Consider the following 20,661-nt stretch of genomic DNA (forward strand, 5'->3'; position numbering starts at 1 on the left):
TTTCGACTTCAAATTGATTATTTAAAAGGTATTCACTTCTTCGAATAAGAAGGCCTATCAAATGATGGTTCACGCGTTGATATTTACTGTTTTTTTAAGGGTTCCGTACCCAAACGATAAAACGGGACCCTATTACTAAGACTCCGCTGTCCGTCCGTCCATCTAGCCGTCTGTCACCAGGCTGTATCTCATGAACTGTGCTAGTTAGATAGTCGAAATGTTCACAGATGATGTATTTCTGTTGCCGCTATAACAATAAATACTATAATACAGAATAAAATACATTTTTAAGGGGGCTCCCATACAACAAACGTGACTTTTTATTTTGCTGTTTTTATAGATAATGGTACGGAACCCTTCGTGTGCAAGTCCGACTCGCACTTGGCCGGTTTTATTTTTTACTTTTAGTTATATGTGTCATATACTATATATACATATCGTTGTCTGAGTACCCACAACACAAGCCTTCTTAAGCTTACTGTGGGGCTTAGTCAATTTGTGTAATAATGTCCTATAATATTTATTTATTTATGGATGGAGAACCCCTTTAAAAACATATACATATATATATATATTTTTAATTTTATCTTATCTTAGTAATGCCTCACAAAATACACCTATGCACAAAATTTCATTCTTCAATTTAAGTAGGTGCATACCTTATAGTATTTAAGTCCGTGTACATAAACTCTGCACCAACTTTGACGTGACAAAGTGTACCAGCAGTGGTATCATGGTCGCATTTTTATCACCTGACAATTCATGTATCACTTTCGCACTTACATATTTGTTAGAGCGTGACAGGCATGGTGACAAATGATAAAGAACCGACAATCTTAGCCCTACAGTAAAGCAATAAACGTCAAAATTTCATAGAAATTTGTCATATTATGTATGTGGGTATGCAGCGGATTTGCATTTGTGAGGTCTACCTGTCTCTAAAAATATACAGTCAGTCATTGCTCGATCTCGTTGTTTTATTGAAGTGTTCCCTATACTTTTACATGGCGCAGCCGGTTAAAGTGATAAAAAGTGCATAATTTAAAAAGCAGAAGACAAGAAAGTGAAGATAGTAAGAAAATTCGGAAAGAAAAAAACAAGATGGAATCGGTTCTTACTCCCCCTTTGCCGTTTAAGTTTGAGGAAAATGTAACCAATATGGCGTTTGGCAGTTTGTGTGAATCTTGGGAGAAGTGGAAGAATGGTTTTCAAATATACGTAAAGGCATGCGAACTTAATAAGAAAACAGAAGAAATACAAATGAACATTTTTTTACACGTCGTAGGGGAACAGTGCCGTGAGATAATAGAACAAAGTACGACGAAATGTACAACATTAGCGGCTTTAATAGGTCAAGTCGATAATCATTTTAAAGCGAAAAAAAATGTAACGGTCGAGCGTCATCGGTTTTTTACTCGTCAACAAGGTGAACACGAGTCCATAGACCAATACGTCTTTGAGTTGAGAAAGTTGGCTCAGTCGTGCGAGTTTGGTAACTTAAACGACGGATTAATAAAGGATAGACTCGTATGTGGAATCGTGAGCGCAGCGATTAGAGAGCGACTGTTACGCGAAGACGACCTAACGCTAAATAAAGCGTTAGAAATATGTCGGGCTGCTATAGTGTCGAAAATGTATTCGGAGGACATTAAACGCGAGTGTACTAGTGAGACAAAAGGTAACGAAGTGTGTGCGGTAGCTAACAAAGAAGTGTACGAGTTGAATCGGTCAGGTGCGAAAGTCGAAGCAAAATCGAGTCGTGGTATGAGTTCCGGACGAGGATGGCGCGGGCGCGGATGGGCGCATGGCGCGGGGCGCAGTGGCGCGCCGGGCGCGGCAGGCCCGGCCGGCGCTCAGCACCGCGCGCCGTACGCATATCGCGGAGGGCGGTGCGGTCAGTGCGGCGGCGTGCACAAAAAGTACGATTGTCCGGCGTATGGCAGGAGCTGCATGAAATGTTCCAGACCAAATCATTTTGCCAGGATGTGCAGGGTGTACATGGTGGAAGAGTCTGAGGACCAGGTAAATAATATTAAAAACCGATGTTGTGACTGTTGTGAGGAGTGGAACACGGAATTAAAAATAAATAATGTACCTGTGTGTTTTAAATTAGATACGGGAGCAGAGGTTAACATACTCCCTAAACGTTATCTGACAAAATTAGGTATTTCGAGTAAGGATTTGTCAAAAACAAATACAAGACTTACTGAATACTCTGGTGCTGGTCTTAATGTCATAGGAAAGATTTTCTTGCGAGTCAGATACAAAAATAATTTATATGTATTAGAGTTTAAAATTGTTGATTTAAATTCCGCGCCGATACTGGGACGGTATGCGTGTAAAGAGTTAAATTTGGTCAGGCGAGTTATGTCTGTGGAGCAGTCTAATGATAATGATCCGGATTTTATAAAGAAATTCAGTGATGTTTTTCATGGCATAGGTTGTCTTCCTGGCGAGTATAAAATTCAATTAAAATCAGATGCGGTACCGGTAATTCATGCACCGAGGAAATTACCATTTGCGATAAAGGATGCGGTCAAAAATAAGTTGTTAGAGATGGAAGCTCAGGGTATAATTGCTAAAGTTGAGGGTCCTTCGGACTGGGTTAGTAGTATAACGGTAGTTAAAAAATCTAACGGAGATTTGCGTATTTGTTTGGATCCTAAAGAGCTAAATAATGCTATAAAGCGAGAACACTTTCGGCTTCCCACCATCGATGAGATTGTGTCCAATTTGTCAGGCGCGCGGTACTTTAGTACCCTTGACGCGAGCTCAGGTTTCTGGCAGGTGCGGCTAGACGAGACTAGTAGGTATTGTACATTTAATACGCCGTTTGGAAGGTATAAGTTTTTAAGAATGCCATATGGAATCTGTTCTGCGTCTGAAGTGTTTCACAAAAAGATATATGAAAATTTTGATGATATTGAAGGGGTATGTATGTACATAGATGATTTATTGGTGTATGGCCGTACCAAGGAGGAGCATGATCAGCGGTTGAAAAATGTGTTGGAGAGGTGTGTGAAAGTGAACCTTAAACTTAATAGAAATAAATGTCGGTTTGGTTTGGAAGAGATAAAGTACTTAGGACATCGCATAACAAAGGACGGTCTGAGCCCGGATGACTCGCACATAACAGCAATAAAAAATATGCCTACACCTACAAATAGGAAGGATATTGAACGATTTTTAGGGCTTATTACGTACGTAGGAACGTTCATACCAAATTTATCAGATAAGACTCAACCATTAAGAGAGTTATTAAAAAAGGAAGTTGAATGGCATTGGGATGAGTCGCAGAGTAAATGTTTTAGTGATCTAAAAGAATGCTTGATGAAGAGACCAGTGTTACAGTATTATAGCATGAATCAGCCTATAACTATCTCAGTAGATGCGAGTAAAAGTGGCCTTGGCTGTTGTCTGATGCAAAATAACCTACCCGTATGCTATGCTTCCAAGTCGTTAACTAAAACGGAGCAACGTTACGCACAGATTGAAAAGGAGTTGTATGCTTGTTTGTTTGCATGTGAGCGATTTTATCCGTACATATATGGAAGATCGGATATTACGATCGAGACCGATCACAAACCATTAATTAGTATAATAAAAAAGCCTATAGTAGACTCGCCATCTCGCCTACAAAGAATGTTATTACGGTTGCAGCGTTATACTTTTAAATTGGTATATAAGCCGGGTAAACATCTGTATATAGCGGATACGCTGTCGCGCGCATACGAGCCGAGCGCGAGCGTCGAGCATGCTGGCCGCGAGGCGCTGCACGACGAGGTGTGTGCTGTGGAGCGAGCGCTGGCCGTGGTCGCCAACGACCACTTCACCGACCACCAGTTTGTCGCGCTACAAAAACAAACTGACACCGACGACGAACTGGTGCAGTTAAGAAAATGTATTTTAAAAGGGTGGCCCGATGATAGGAAAGATTTAGTAGACGTATTAAGGCCTTATTGGACTTATAGGGATGAGATAACTGTGGCACAAGGGTTAGTTTGGAAAGGTGATAGGATAGTTATACCCAGGTCCCTAAGAAAGGATATGTTAACAAAACTACATATAGGGCACATGGGCAAGGAAAAATGTAAATTACGAGCGAGAGAAATAATGTTTTGGCCGTGCATCACTAATGACATAGATAATTTAATAAATAATTGTAATATCTGTCTGTCGCATAGGAAACATAATCAAAAGGAAGAATTGATTCCACATGAAATTCCAGATGAACCGTGGGTGAAGATAGGTGTGGATTTGTTTCAGATACATGGGGTCGACTATTTACTGTTAGTCGACTATTATAGCAAGTTTATAGAAATTACAAAGTTATTGTCAACAACGTCAGATTACGTAATATCATCTCTTAAGGATATCTTTTGTCGCCAAGGGATACCTAGTGTAGTGATGTCAGATGGGGGACCACAGTTCACGTCTTTGAGTTTCAAAAAGTTTGCTGATGAATGGCAATTCACACATAAAATGTCGTCTCCAAGATATGCACAGTCTAACGGTCAGATAGAACGGACAGTTCAAACTGTGAAAAATATTATAATTAAAACAAGTGAAAATCGCACTGATTACAGGCTAGGCCTTCTAGAATATTTAAATACGCCTTTATCTTATGATTTAGCATCGCCAGCTCAACTACTTCAAAGTAGAAAGATGAGAAGTATAATTCCAATGTGTCCAGAGCTTCTAAAACCAAAAATTCAAAATTATGTAAAAGACAAGTTACTTAATAAAAAGCACATACAGAAAAAATATTACGATCGTAACGCGAAAAACTTGCCTACTTTATCAGTAGCGGATAAAGTTAAAGTATTATTGGATCCAAATAAAAAAGGTTGGTCATCTGGAACAATATCAAAAGTTATAGGCCCACGCAGCTATAAAATTAAGTTACTTAATGGTAATGAAATAATAAGAAATCGTAGGCATATTATAAGAGACTCGCCGCACAGAAATGACGCGCCTGATTTGGACCTACTCTTTGATTTAGATGACGTAATGCCGTCCCCGTCATCAAGCGCCACCCCGCGCTTTGTAAACAACACTGTACCAAATAATGGTAATAATATTGTTACTCGTTCCGGCAGGATAGTGAGGGCTCCAGATAGATGGGGTGACTGGATCTAACAACACATGTCAGTGCTCCACAGAGGATGGAAACGCATCCTACATATCTTATATGTACTAAAATAATCAAAATAGAATACCTATACTATGTTATTATTATAAATACAACAAATTATGCATGAACGACATTTTAGTCATATGTGATAGTCTATAACTTATAACTAAAACTTAATTACCATGTAGTACACAAAACCTGCAATTATATTTTATATGTACATATTAATAATTTATTATGAAGTACGCAAGTCAAATTTGAGGTCATAGCAATGTAAACCTTGTTTATTGCCAACTTGGTCGAGTTTTGAATAATCTGTTGTGTAAAAACAAAAATTAATCCTTAATATGCGAAGTTCATTATTGTATATTTTAAATACCTAGTGACACACTTATTGTGTTATCAATGCAGTTAATATTGAATGAGATTTATTGTATTTTGTCGCTATACACCTGTCAGTCTATTGGAAGTGAGGTAGTACTTACTAGGGAAAATGTATTCTTTATTATAATATCATTAAAATAAAATCAAGTTTGTAACCCAATGTGCCATTATTGTTGTGCAATTACCTACTATTATTATTAGTTATAGACACTGTAAAATAATTAAATTTATTTCAGAAGTCTTTAATGTATTGAATTGAAATTTAAAATGTAAAAAAAAAAAAATATATATATATATGCATGCTGAATGCGACTAAATTTTTTTTTGTTTTGTTTTGAAAAGGGAAGATGTCATATTATGTATGTGGGTATGCAGCGGATTTGCATTTGTGAGGTCTACCTGTCTCTAAAAATATACAGTCAGTCATTGCTCGATCTCGTTGTTTTATTGAAGTGTTCCCTATACTTTTACATTGACACTTCCGCATTTTGTCATTGAAAAGATAGCACCGTCTTTGTGGCTTAATGAACTTCAAATGTGTCGCCTGTTTCTCTTTACTTTTTACCGACAATTTTACGTACTTCTTAAGGCGGCGGGTGACGAGCTTACTGTCACCTCAGCAAGTAGTTTTTTGGATTGTAAATAATTTTTTTATTTTAATTTAGAATAGAAGTTAATCTGTTCAAATAAATATAAGATAAGTACATCCTATTTAATTATGCTACATCGATCCGATGCCTATTTGCCAACTCTGACCCCACTAACTTTAGACCGATATCTGTGCTACCAACGTTCAGTAAGATTTTTGAAAAATTAATTCTTTCTCAATTAGTACGACGTTTTAACGTCAATAATTTAATTCATAATAAGCAGTTTGGTTTTACACGGGGTCGCTCGACAACCGATGCTGGTGTTGAGCTAATTAAGCATATCTTCGATGCCTGGGAGGAGTCACGAGATGCTATAGGTATCTTCTGTGATTTGTCTAAGGCCTTCGACTGCGTTTGTCATGAAACATTAATCAGGAAACTACACTATTATGGAGTTAGAGGAGCGGCACTGGATTTACTTAAGTCCTACTTAAATGGTAGAATACAAAGGGTCGATGTGAATGGGCAGAGATCACCGGGGTCATTGGTCTCTATGGGTGTACCACAGGGGTCAATATTGGGACCTTTCCTGTTCCTTATCTACATAAATGACTTGCCATTCCTTGTAAAGACCCACCATGATATAGTATTGTTTGCAGACGACACTTCACTTATTTTCAAAGTCAAACGACAGCAACAAGCCTACAATGATGTAAACAATGCTATTTCTAAAGTAGTAAATTGGTTCAATGTTAATAATTTATTGTTAAATGAGAATAAGACTAAATGTATTAAGTTTGTCACTAGTAATGTAAGGCTTTTTTTTTTATACTACGTCGGTGGCAAACAATCATACGGCCCGCCTGATGGTAAGCAGTTTCCGTAGCCTATGTACGCCTGCAACTCCAGAGGAGTTACATGCACGTTGCCGACCCTAAACCCGCCCCCCTCGTTGAGCTCTGGCAACCTTACTCACCGGCAGGAACACAACACTATGAGTAGAGTCTAGTGTTATTTGGCTGCTGTTTTCTGTAAGGTGGAGGTACTTCCCCAGTTGGGCTCTGCTCTAGATCTGGAATGACATCCACTGGCTGTGCCCTACCACACAAAGCGAGATGACATTCACAATGCCCATACCTCTCTTTTGGACGTAGTTTAAGGACGTACCCGGGTCCAAAATGTACAAACAAGTGTCATTGTGAAGGATGAGTAATTGGAATTAGTTGATAGTACAGTTTTTCTTGGTATAACTTTAGATTCTAAACTCCAGTGGGGTCCCCATATTGCTACTCTTTCGAATAGACTGAGTTCTGCAGCTTTTGTAGTAAGCAAAATCCGTCAGTTAACTTATGTCAAAACAGCTCGATTAGTATATTTTAGTTACTTCCATAGCATTATGTCATATGGTATTTTACTGTGGGGTGGTGCTTCAGAGATAAATACCATTTTTGTTCTGCAGAAGAGGGCTATTCGAGCAATATATAAAATGAACCATAGAGACTCACTGAGAGATAAATTTAAGGAAATTGACATCATGACAGTGCACTGTCAATACATTTATGAGAATATTCTGTATGTGCATAAAAATATTGCCGATTTTAAGAAAAATTGTGACATTCATAATATTAATACTAGAAATAAACATAAGCTCGCCGTGCCCTTCACTCGGCTCCATAAAATAAAAAAATCATTCATGGGTAATTGTGTGAGATTTTATAATAAACTTCCGAACCATAATATTACTGGGTTATCAATTAATAAATTTAAGAATCATGTAAAGCGTAAACTTATTTCTAAAGCTTATTATACCACACAAGACTACATGAATGATAAAACAACGTGGGATTAATTGTGATTCGAAATGATTAATTATTTATTATATTTGAATAATGATGATGAAATGGATATTCCAATGCATGTATTTCCTTTGTTGTTTTTATTATATTTGTTTGACATTTAGAATTTATTCTAAAAACAATCTAGACTAGTATTTTTTATACATTTTTTTTGCATGACTATATTTTGTGAAATTTTTAGTATTAAATTTGATCTATGAATTATATTCATTAGTATTATATATGGAATAATATTAACAACATCAATAAATTGCTCTGATAATTAGATTAAGATAATTATATGTAATACTGTCTTACTATTCATAAGTGCTTGTTGCTAGGCCTACATGAATAAAGTATATTTGAATTGAATTGAATTGAATTTCGATTTGGTTTTGTTTGACAAAGGCTTTCGAGTTTGGACATTTAGTCCAAATGAGATAAAAAATAGTACTTAATATGAAGTATATCGTCAGGTGACAAGCAAAACTCACTATTTACTAAAAAATAATTAAATAAAAAAATTTAATTATGGCTATGAACTTGTGGTGGTGGGTGAGCATTAGTGAGTTTTGCTTGTCACCTGACGATATATAATACTTACTTAGGTAGGTAATATTTCAATATATTTTTCTATTCAATAAATTAATTAATTTACTATGCCCACATGTAGGTATCGCTTATTTAGGGAACCCCTACGGATGCCAATCGAGTTTTCATAATGCAAAACGGGTAATACAACGCTAGCGGGAGCTGTATTCTTATTAAAATGGGTTACATATCAGAATATCGAAAATCGATTTACCTTGTTTTTAATTTGAACAAATTTAAAATCTGAATATCGTTCCAAAGAGCTTAGCCAAGAGGACGATCAAACTTTGACAAACGTCAAAAGAAAAATAAAAGTATCAGGATAGATGCTGCAAAAAGTCACGTGATCATTTCCATACATTATTTTACTCTCAATTGGGGTTTTTGATCAATGATTGACACTTGACTGAGGGGTAAATTGAGGCATTCATGCAGGAATATATATTTCTTATTCATTACTATGTACCGACTTACGAATAACTTAGCTGTTTTAGATGAAAGTTTAAAAATGTTTAGTAGATTCTACGAATCGTTTCGTAGTATCAATTTAGTCCGATATAATTTGTGAAAATCAAGACAACTAGAGATGTTATTATTGACTTAAAACGGGACTTACTCTTTAAAATTAACTAGAGATGTTCCTACTCGTATTAATGGATGGAAATAAAGTTTACTTTTTTAAATTATGACGTGATAGTCTGCATAATTAACAAACGATAATTTGAGTGGCTAAAAATAACTGAAATCTACACTAGTAGCTCTGTGAGCTGTAGACCTCGCGACCATAACTTAAAAGTGAATAAATGTATGGCGGTAAAAAATACATAATTATCGAATAGGGTAGCTTCGTGAGCTTTGTATGTAGAAAAAAAGTGGAATAGATTTTATCTTCACAAGGCTCCCTTTATTATATTATGGAATAGTGATCTATGTGCCAAATTTGAACTCATTTGCAAAAGATTTAGTGGCCGCTATGATTTTGTGATTTGCAATATCCTCATACAATTAAAAAATGCAAAGTAACCTAAAAGTAAAAAAAAACGATCGCTATATTTTTAACACACTCATAACTAATAACGTATAAAGAGTTCTTAAAGACATTTCCAAAGCAAAATTATTGATGGGTCAATTTATTTTCTTACAATGTTGTATCTATGGCAGAATTGTTTCATTTATAGCGTACTGCTCTAATTGCTCAAAATTTTGCTAGGGATACTTTTTACCTATATTGGAATAACCCGCATGGAAAAGGAATTTCATTACTTTATATTTTTGGACCACCCTATTATCAAACCTACCCAAATTTTACGGAAATCGGTTTAGAAATGCGACCTGTAGAGTGGACATACGGAACAATGTTTGCCTAAGAGGCATGTCATTAACATCTAAAAGATGTCATTCGGTTATCGTGCATTTCGCTTGTACTACGTACATGTATTGGCGCAAGCGAGACGCATGATAACTAAATAAAATGGTTCATATATTATTCGGATGTCAGTGTACGTTCGAAATTGAACTGTAAGCTGTAACCGAGATTCTTTGTGCTCGTCGGTTTGTTTGATTTGCCAATCTTTTCAGTATTTTTTCCTCCTCGAAGTCCTCGAGTCGCAATAGAAGGAGATTCATAGTCTTCATTTTAGCCAGGCGATTCAAATTAGAAGGCTCTAGGATAATGCTATTAAGACATTGAATCCGAGAAACCGCAACGTATCACGTCTGAAAAACAAAAATGTATTCAAGACTTTATATTTGTATATTTCACAGTTTTCGTATCAGTCAGATGTGACCGTATAAACAACCTACAGCAAGATACACAAGGTCGATGACTACTCTAAGCACTGTAAAGGTAACGTTCGGATTCCCGACCGCAGCTGCACTACTGCCGCAGTATTTGTGGCGCGACATTACTGCCGACTGCATTACTGCCACTGACTGCATAACAGTTAACTTCTGTAGTAAAATTGCAGCGCGACAACACTGCCAGCTGCGATAAATTTATATTCAAATATGGACGTTTCTTGCAGCCATGTAGCGCTGCAATACTGTGCAGTCGGCCGCAGCAGTATTGCAGTGCGACAATATTACCGACTGAATTACTGCCACAAATTTCAAAATTGGTGCTGCTGCCCGCCATTCTGACATTTGCGTCAGCAGTAATGTCACTCTGCAATGCTACGGCAGTAGTGCAGCTGCGGTCGAGAATACGAACGTTATCTTTAATTAAACCCTGCGACTGATGGATGGTGACTGCCTATACTAACGTAAGTGGAAACTGACTCCTAGAACATGTAAGTTCTTAGGACGCCATGTTCTTGTGACAGTGCAGTTATCAAATCTGACCATTACAACCGAAAAGCGAGGAACGGGTAGAGCATGATTAGAAAGATACAACAAACAGTGCCAACGGCCATCAAACAGGCAAATGCTCTAAATTTTTCATACTAAACTGAACTGTCACCCTATACATGAGAATAACAGCGCCCTCTTGACAATGATCAGATATTTCTGGTCGGGCGTTATATATATCGTTGACATCGTTGTCGGGACTTAGGTAATGTGTGTAAGATTGTCCCTATAATATTTATTTATTTTATTTATGTGTTCAATTTGTTAAATACCAAAAACCGGCGGCTCTTACCGGGCACAACCTAAAAAGGGTAATGACGCCATCGCTCGAAACGATGTCGATATAGCTTTGACCTTAAATCTATTAGATGGCGCCACTTTATATAAGTGAAAGAATAAGGATTAAAGTCAAATAGCATTCTTAAAGTTTTAATCATGTTTCGAAAGATGGCAGTAAATTTATTGTGGTTACAAAGTTTTCTTTGACAATCCACCTCTATTTCAAATTCTCTTTGCTAACAGCTCCAGCATTGAAATCGAAGAGAAAATGCTCCCCTTCCCATTTCCAAACCCTCACGGTCAGTTGGTCATACCCTGAATGGTAAAAGTATAATCACCTCCATCTTTGTCGGACAGCCATCTTGAAACATTGCTGCCGAGGCTGGGGAAAAATGCTAGAAAACTGTTTCCCTCTTTTAGCTATGATATAAATTTTGGTAATTAAAGCAATATAACATACATTTACGTTTAAACTTCTGTTCCTAAATTAATATTAATATTCCGATCTACAACTAATCTATAGAAAAGCCAAAGTTGATAAATTCATCTAAGTGCAAATACTGCTCCGAAAAAACCCGTTTTCGCCTTCACAACTGTCCGTCTTCTTGAACTTTAACTGCTGAAAAAGAGTTCAGACAAAAAATTTGAGCGCTCGCGCTTAGCGCTCGCTTGATCCAACAATAATACGAGATTTAAGTGAAAAAAAAATACAAAATGTTACAATTCAGGGGATAGATCCAGGGACCTCTCTCTCCCTGCTACAAAGCTTAGTCAATCAAAAATAGGAAATTAAAGTCCAAAAAAAAAAAACAAAAAAGAATTCTATGTTCGGGATTGGAACCCAGAACCTCGTCATTGCAAAGCGAGCGTATTCCAACTGAGCCACGAATGGACATAAATGACGTGTTGAAATTAGGCTACTTATTCTCGAGTACAATCTAAATATCTAAATACCCCCTAAACCAGCATTCTTAAATATCTGAATTTTTCGCAAATCACTCTGTAAACATGTCTCACAAGGAAGAAACTCTTACGATATGCGCGAATCGGTTGAGAATTGCGACCTGTAGAGGAGAACATCCGGACATACGAAAGCAGATTGCCCGAATCAAAACGTAGACCTACGCTACGCTTCGGTCAATTAAAATTCAGACAATGGTATGTTGCTCTACGCTTTTAAATCAAACTGGCTAGAAAACGTTCCTCCTGTAAGGCCACTGCTACTGCGTTCTAATTCTATTCAACGGTCAAGTTAAACTTTGCTGCCACAGCTTTATCAAATTTTATTTCAACTATGTTATGTTCATTTAAACCAAGTTTAAATCCGTAATTTAGCTTTAAAACGAATAGATTTCGACAAAGCGCTCTAGAAATCATCTATCCTGATCGCATTAGGTAGGTATTTAGTTTTTAGACGCCCGTTATATCTATACTTATTTGTTTATTATCAATTAAACTTATTCATTGATTTATGTCCTTAAATACATTATAATGTTAACATTAAAAACACGATGTTCGTAATAGTAGGAAACGATTCCTCAAGTAATTATTGATTATGTATTAGGAAAAAAATACAGGTTGTGACTAATATTTTAGTCGTAGTCGAAAAAATATTACAGCTTTCTCTATAAAATTTAAAGTTCATTACCTACCGTTTTCTTTATAAATCAGGACAGCATGCGATTGCAAATTCAAAAATAACCACCTGTATAGAAAAGGTAATAAAAGCCGCTGTGCCGGATTGTTGCTAGATCAAGCATGAAGAGCGTGATGTGTTTCTGAAAGGTGTAGGCAGGGCTTCGGTAACATTTGTGTGGGTCGGTTTCGGCTGTCGCAGTAAGCGGTAATGTTCGCGGTAAATTTTCGTGAACCCGCTGTGTAGCCGTCACTCCGCTACATGAGGGTAGCATACGGTGGTTAGGTTTAGTCATAGCTTTCCGATTTCATGATACCTCTGCATTTGTAACTATTTTTAGTTCAAAATCTTGCCTACTTTCTACTAAATAAAAGCACACAACTTCTTTAACAATCGTCTGAGATAACTGTTAACACCTGTACGAGCTAAAAAAACCGGACAAGTGCGGGTCAGATTCGCCCACCGAGGGTTCCGTACTTTTTAGTATTTGTTGTTATCGCGGCAACAGAAATACAACATCTGTGAACATTTTAATTAACTATCACGGTTCATGAAATACAGCCTAGTGACCGACGGACGGACAGCGGAGTCTTAGTAATAGGGTCCCGTTTTACCCTTTGGGTACGGAGCCCTAAAAACTATCTAACTAAAAATAATTATTCTAAATTCCTTAGCAATGTTTTTTTTTTTATAATATAAACAAAACCAGAAACTGAAGAAACTGTCAGGGATCTTCATTCGATGCGAGAGGTGTGTTCATTTTGTATTGACAATGGAGCGCTTAACACTGAGTCTTAGAAAGTCGATTTCAGAATTTCCCAAGGACTTTATATATGACTGTCTACCGGAGTCATATATCAAGAAAACTTGGGGCCAGGTAAAGTTGGATGTCGCAAATTACTCTTTCGCGGCACACGCCGACCATTATGTTACTTTGCCAATGGCCTTTTTTATGTGTTTCGGCTTTCTGTTTTCAAGTAAATCCCTTATGACGACCCTTACAATATAGAAGTAAATAATTTTTACTGTAGATCATTGTAATTTCCTTGTAATTTAAGTACTTATTTGCCTGCTTAGGATAATTTGAAACTTGAATTTGGCTTGGCATATTTTTACGAGAGCTGTTAATAAATATAACCGTTTTCATTACGTTTGCTCGTAATTACGCGTAGGCGATGCGATTCGTGAATCCTTAATTTCGATCTAGGGATGTAATATGTTTTTTCATCACACTTGCTAGGCTATGTAGGCCGTAAATCCAAAATTTCGCCCTAAGACTGAAATGTAGTTACGAAATTAGACAGAATTCCATGTGCCACAGGCGCTACAGGAATTACGAACTCATATTAACTACGCCCTAGACTTCGACTTAGGGCTTCAATTTACACTCGTTCTTAAATACTTATTTACGGCCCTTAATACACAATGTAGTATTATGTCACTAGTCAAAAATATGTATACCACATTTCAAGGCATGTTTCATAAGCCTTAAAACAAATGGGTCTCTTTTGTTATGTTTTTCCTCCATCGATCGCCAAAGTTAAGCGACTTATGTCAGCTATATTTGCTTTGCAAGAGAAAGAACAGCAGCGATCAGTTGTTGTTGTCAGTAGCGAGCTGTTTGTTGAAGGACAAACGTGTGAGGGTAAATAAATGTATTGTATATTTGACCGTATGGTCGCGGGTTATTTAAAACGACTGTTCTCCTTCCATGACAATTCTCAGATATAGTATTTAACGAATTTAAGCGTGGCAGATGAGGACCATGCTGCGGAGACTACAGAGGAAATGGTAAAAAAATCGGCCAAGAGCATGTTGGGCTATGCTCAGTGTAGGGTTTCGTAGTTATCATTCTATCAGAATAGGTTAAACGAGGGCTATTAGTAAGTATTATATGCATTATAAGCATAAGGGAGTACCTTCACAGCGCTTTGTACATCTTTTTACGAAGAAGAGAAGACTTTTTGCAACCAATAACTCAAAAACTGCTGGATCGATCCTGTTTACTATGGTTTTCTTTGAAAGCATTAATTGTTAAGCTTTTGTCATATTTGGGTTAAAAAAAAATAGTAGTTGGAGACCATTATTAATTTTGAAATATCTATCTAACGATACCCCACACCATTGGGTTAAAGCAGAAACAAAATCAAATAAATCAATTTTAAGGTACATAAAAAAAAATTGTACTGTTTGTGTTACCTTTTTGTCGCCATGCATGATTTATGTATCCATGCCAAATTGCAGCTTTATAGCACTTACGATCACAGAGCAGAACCGCGGACGGACAGACGGACGGACATGGCGAAACTATAAGGGTTTCTAGTTGACTACGGAACCCTAAAAAGTATGGGCGAGATAACTGCCGCGTTTACTCCTTAAAGAATAGCCAAACCAGCTAAGTTATATCGTCATGTAATAGCGAAATAAATAAAAAACTACGCTACTAATTGCTGCCGCACCCACTCTATTCGTCAAAATCTAGCCTTATACGAGTTATACGATTATTAACTCCCAAACCTGAAAAAGTGTCATGGCGGAGTAAAGTTTGCATTCAATGTAGAAGTAACTGCCCCTACAGAGGACTATTATCAGGACATTCCGAGATCGTATTTTATAGACGGCTTGCTGAAACTTGAAAACCGTTGGTTATATAAAGCTAAATGATTAAGTAGAAATTAAAAAATTCAAACAAAAATAATGCTTGCATGCAAAATGCACCAATTAATAACGTGCTAGTCAATTAGTGCTAACCCGTCATTTTTAGTTGCGTTTGTTTTTTAATGTCCCCCCCAAATAAATATAACAAACCACCACAAGTAAATTAATTAATTGCAAGCAAAACAATACACAAGTAAGTATAAAGGGTAAATATTTCGCGGATTAACAAAGTAATATTTTATAGATTTTCTCAAAGTCCTGATTCTGTTAAAATGATTAAATAGAAAAAAAAAACTTTTTTCTCCGAAAATGGGTACCTAACTCTCGTACATTCAGCATCAATAGTAGCGGATCCCGGATAACTTTTCCAAATATAGATAAATTTCTAGAATTCACGTTCCAAAGTATATCTTTTACGGTCTTAGTTGTTTTATATTATAGCCATCACTTTTTGATAAGCTGTTACAGATTGTATATATAAGTATCTACACTTATGAAGCGTTATTTGATCCGCTACTTTTGATGCTGACTGTACATACAACAAATATATTCATAGAAATATTCATTTTGTGTGCTATACGCAAGTACATACAATGAACATAACTTACTACTCGTGAGAAAATTTAATTATTTATCCAGATAAAAACTAGGTTATTCTTGAGCTTCAATTTATCTTTATATATTTTCCTTATCTAATCAGATAGATATCTACAAAACTTGTCACAGATTTAGGTCTCAATGGTCTCAAATCTTCAGTCTCGGTCAAGACGATAACCATGCTCCCATTTACACATTTATGTTTTAGTAGGGATCCTTTGCCTACAGTTTTAATTTATTCCTTGAATACTTACTTAGGCACCTGCCCATTATCTAAATTGCGGTACTCATGGACTCCCTGGTGATTTTCCGGAGGTTGAATCGAAATTGCAGAGCTCTGAACACTGACATGGAGTCTCTGTGTTCTCAGCGAAGGCTGTACTGTACAAGCAAATAACGTTATTTATTTCCACCACCGCGTGCGGAAAGATTTATTGTCAAACCACCAATAAATAATATGCATATTTACACGTAATGGTTTACAAATGGCTATTTGCGCTGTAGGCCTTGTGAACCCCCATGATTCCGCCATTTTGAAAAATGTAAAAGAACTGAGCAACGAAAAAATCCAAATAATTATCAAATTTGCACATACAAAACATTTTTGTCCAAGCGAAAACGGAGATGATACATGGACGGAAATAAAAATAAAAACGTTCCTCCCCTAAATTAATCTTCATACTCTCTGCGTTTTGAAATATCATGTCTAAGGGTCTTGGCCAATATAAGTCACTCTATCGGCCCGACTCGAACATTAAGATTCGTCAAAAAATTCCAAAATATATGATATGGATTGGATATGTCAAAGTTGGAGGTGTCAAAAGTGATGTTTTTGTTAGTGTAGGTAAGTAACAAACATGCCAATTGGAGTTTTAGTTATTCGATCTGTTTCCGGTATGATACTGATATTTCAATGTCAAAAGTACCATTTTTTGCTGGTTGAAGAAATGTGATTTATGGCACTTACAGATCGGAACAAATCGAATAGTTAAAACTTGAATTGGCCTGTAAAAATACGTCTCTATTATTGTCTATTCAAAGCTACCCCAATAAATACACATTAGGTACCAACAATAAAGTACACGTTACGTTGTCCTTAAAGTTTGGACAACAAAGCGGTTTCAAACTTGCTGTTTATCGGTTACCTACACTGTGTAACGGGACTACCGACAATGAAAGTTTTCATTATACTTCCTTGAATAGTAACAAAAGATCTTATTTATTAGCTGAACTTAACGCGCAGCTATCTAAGGGTTTATTATCCGGCTTAGAACTTGTATGTGATAAATACCTAGCGATTATACAGTGCTAATTCAATACGGGCAAATCTTTAAACGGTTCTTAGCATAGGATCTAGGAAGTATGTTGTAATGTAAGTTGAGATATATTTTAACCATACAGAATAATTCGGCCCACAATGTAAAGCAACACACAAGTTATGCGATACGAGCTTTCTATGAATTTAGTGACTGTCAACAAGCGTGACTGTTACTATAAAAAGCTCGTATCTTGTAATGTCATGGTATGTTATGTCTTGTAATGTTTGCTTATTTATAACTTAATAAACTTGATACAACTTGAAACTAAATTCTGGTCATTAAAATAAACTGTCCTGAAAATATCGTACATTTTATGAAAAGGAGTTAAAAAATTAAAAAGAGTACGAGTTTTAGGCTTGCACAGAAAGCTTTTTACTTTGTACAATTAATATACTAGTTTACATATTTCTGGTTACTTATATCTCACTAGGCTTATCACATTAATTATGAATATAAATTAAAAAAGAGTTCTTTATTCATTTGATATTCACCACTAGCTTTTCGGTGAAGGAAAACATCGTGAGGAAACCTTCACAGATATGCGCGAAGAAATTCAAAGGTGTAAGTGAAGTCCCCAACCCGCATTGGGCCAGCTTCGGGACTATTTAATTTAATTTAATTTAATATTTTAATATATATATACAGCATTACAGTCGAGACCAAAGCACTGTACAATTCAGATTATATGATAGGATTACATACTAGGAAAAACAGATCACAATCATCTTTCGTCCATCACCTCGCAATACCGCAGACACATCTGATACACAGCCGTCCATCGACTTGCAAACATATCACAATCTGGTGCCCATGACAGAAGGGAGTTCAGCAGCCTTAGAGCCCGCACAGCAGGCGAGTTTTTATGTGCTACAGTGCGTGTAATTGGGACGGCCAAAAGCTTGTGACTTCGCGGTCGCAGGAGATTTTTGGGCACAAATGGAATAGCGAGTCTAACAGTTCGTCCTACCAGTTCAGGACAGTCTGTCTCGCCACGTAAAACTCCACATGCTGTCACCAGGAGATTGTAATTGCGTCTGACTGCAAGGGAATTAAAACCTAATGATCCTAATAAGTACTTGGTCGGATATAAGAATGGATAGTGTGCCCAAGTCCTCTTGCGTATGAGAGGAGGCCTGTGCTCATCAGCAGTGGGCGTATATAGGCTGAATTATTGTTATAATACTTATAAAAGTAAAATATAAAAACACAAAACAACACAAAAAATATATAAACACATTATAAAAACTCTCGTGAGATAAGTACTTGCTGGACTTGTCCTTCTCGGCTTTTACGAGATTCTCATCATAGGGAACGACGACATCGACGAGCACGGTCCGGCGCTGCGATCAGTCTATGAGCACGATGTCAGGCTTATTGGCGACAATAGTCCTGTCAGTGATGATAGATCGACTCCAATAGAGCCTGGCACGACTGTTTTCGATAACTGGCGCAGGTGAGTAACGTACCATCCTTCAGGATATATCTCCGGTAGTTATTCGTCATGATAACTTCGTCGCAATTGCACGGGCAAAACCCTCGGTTTCTCCGAAGAGGTACCCGAGTCGTAGCCAGTTGGTACACACCGACACGGGGAGGTCTACATTGGGTCCCTTGAGGGCCTTGTAGAACCGCCCGTGTAGATGCTTATCCTTTGTAATAATCATTATTAATATTTAAAAGAGTTCTTCAGGAATTTACAGCTCTGTATATTATTAATTGAAGCTTATTTAGTATACATATTACATACATACCTAATTATGACTATTTATGCATTTAAAGGTACCGTTCAGATTCAGACTGCAATAGCATTACTGCTGCAGTATTGCAGCGCGACATTACTGCCGAATGCATTCTGCCGCAAAATGTCAATCAATTTTGCTGCCCGGATTAATGATTATTTGCGGCAGCGATGCAGTAGGCGTAGTGTCGCGCTGCAATACCTACTACAGTAATGCTCATATCGAAGATGCGTATCATATTTTAATGGAATGTGCCCGAAATGAGGGACCCAGGCGACGTCTTTTTAATGACAGTTCCATTGGATTGTGCAATACTTACCTGTCGAATCCTATGTCCGAGGTGGTCGGAAAAATATTAAATATTGTTAAGTGTGGTCTTAAGGACATACAAGTGTGATTAAGTTTATTATACATATTAACTCTGTTAATTAAGTCTTTTTTAAACGCGGCGACATATTCGATCAATCGAAAAAACTCCTTAATAAATGAAAAAAAAAAAAAGTAATGCTCAAGCAATTTGAATCCGAACGGTACATTAAATATGTATTCTAAATCACGTATGATAAAGTGGCAACTCAACACAATAATTAATTTGAATCACGTATTATTATTCCTATCAAAGACCCTGTCTATGCCTGACTCACCCTGACGCCTACCTGAGCGGGAAACGTGATACAATACTACTACATTTCATAACCCAATAATGATTAAGGATTCTATAAATATAGATTTTAAAAACTGTGCAAGTGAGAGTCGGATTGAAAAGGACCCCACACTAGCCACTTTTGAGCGCCGGCGTCTAGTAAGAGCAATGAAAAATGGCGTCGGTGCGCAGTTGCGCCAACGGTGCGTCCAGCAGTAGCCATAGAGTTGGCTAGACGCTGATGCTATGGAGACGCTAGTGTAGGGTGGCCCTTAAGGAAAAAATAAGATCACTGTAAAATATATGCCATGGTACGGTATGGAACGCTAGAGGCGCGAGTTGGACTCACACGTGGCCCTTTTTTACAAATCTCAAGCAGTCTTAATTGCACCTTCTAGGGCCACATTCCATTTGATAAAAACACTTGGAAGTACCTATCTCTAAATTTAATGGAGTGTTAACTTTACCAGTAGCTGACTGAATTGTACTGTCCATTCCATCAATTTCAGGCTTCAACAAATCATTATACTCTTTGATCATATTGGTACAGTCAGCATCAAAAGTAGCGGATCAAATAACGCTTCATAAGTATCTATCATTCTATAACCACTTCATAAAAACTGATGTATTTAATATAGAACAACTGAGACTGTAAATGATATACTTTGGAACATGAATTTTAGAAATTTATCTAAATTTGGAAAAGTTATCTGAGGTACTTTTGGCGCGTTGTTTCATCCGCTACTATTGATGCTGACTGTACAGGGTGCCACGTGTATCTGATAACGTACCACCCAATAAACCGCCCATCAGGCTTATTAGGCCGGCTCGTAGGGGTAAGGCGTATGCGAGTAATTACTTGAAATGCTAAACGACGAATAATTCCGAGTTACAACTAATAAAAATTATA

The 20,661-nt window shown here is 37.0% G+C and overlaps 1 protein-coding gene across 1 annotated transcript; it reads left to right on the forward strand.

The window, feature by feature from the left end:
• Positions 1 to 885: 885 nt before the first annotated feature.
• On the forward strand, positions 886 to 19,260 carry LOC133515509 (uncharacterized). The gene is made up of 5 exons (XM_061848055.1): positions 886 to 2,806; positions 3,710 to 3,995; positions 11,403 to 11,458; positions 18,678 to 18,822; positions 19,149 to 19,260. Exons 1-5 carry the CDS (start codon positions 1,102 to 1,104, stop codon positions 19,258 to 19,260), a joined length of 2,304 nt encoding a protein of 767 aa, XP_061704039.1. The 5' UTR covers positions 886 to 1,101.
• The last annotated feature ends 1,401 nt before the right edge of the window (positions 19,261 to 20,661 follow it).

This window comes from Cydia pomonella, chromosome 2, assembly GCF_033807575.1.
Source record: "Cydia pomonella isolate Wapato2018A chromosome 2, ilCydPomo1, whole genome shotgun sequence".
Lineage (NCBI taxonomy): Eukaryota > Metazoa > Arthropoda > Insecta > Lepidoptera > Tortricidae > Cydia > Cydia pomonella.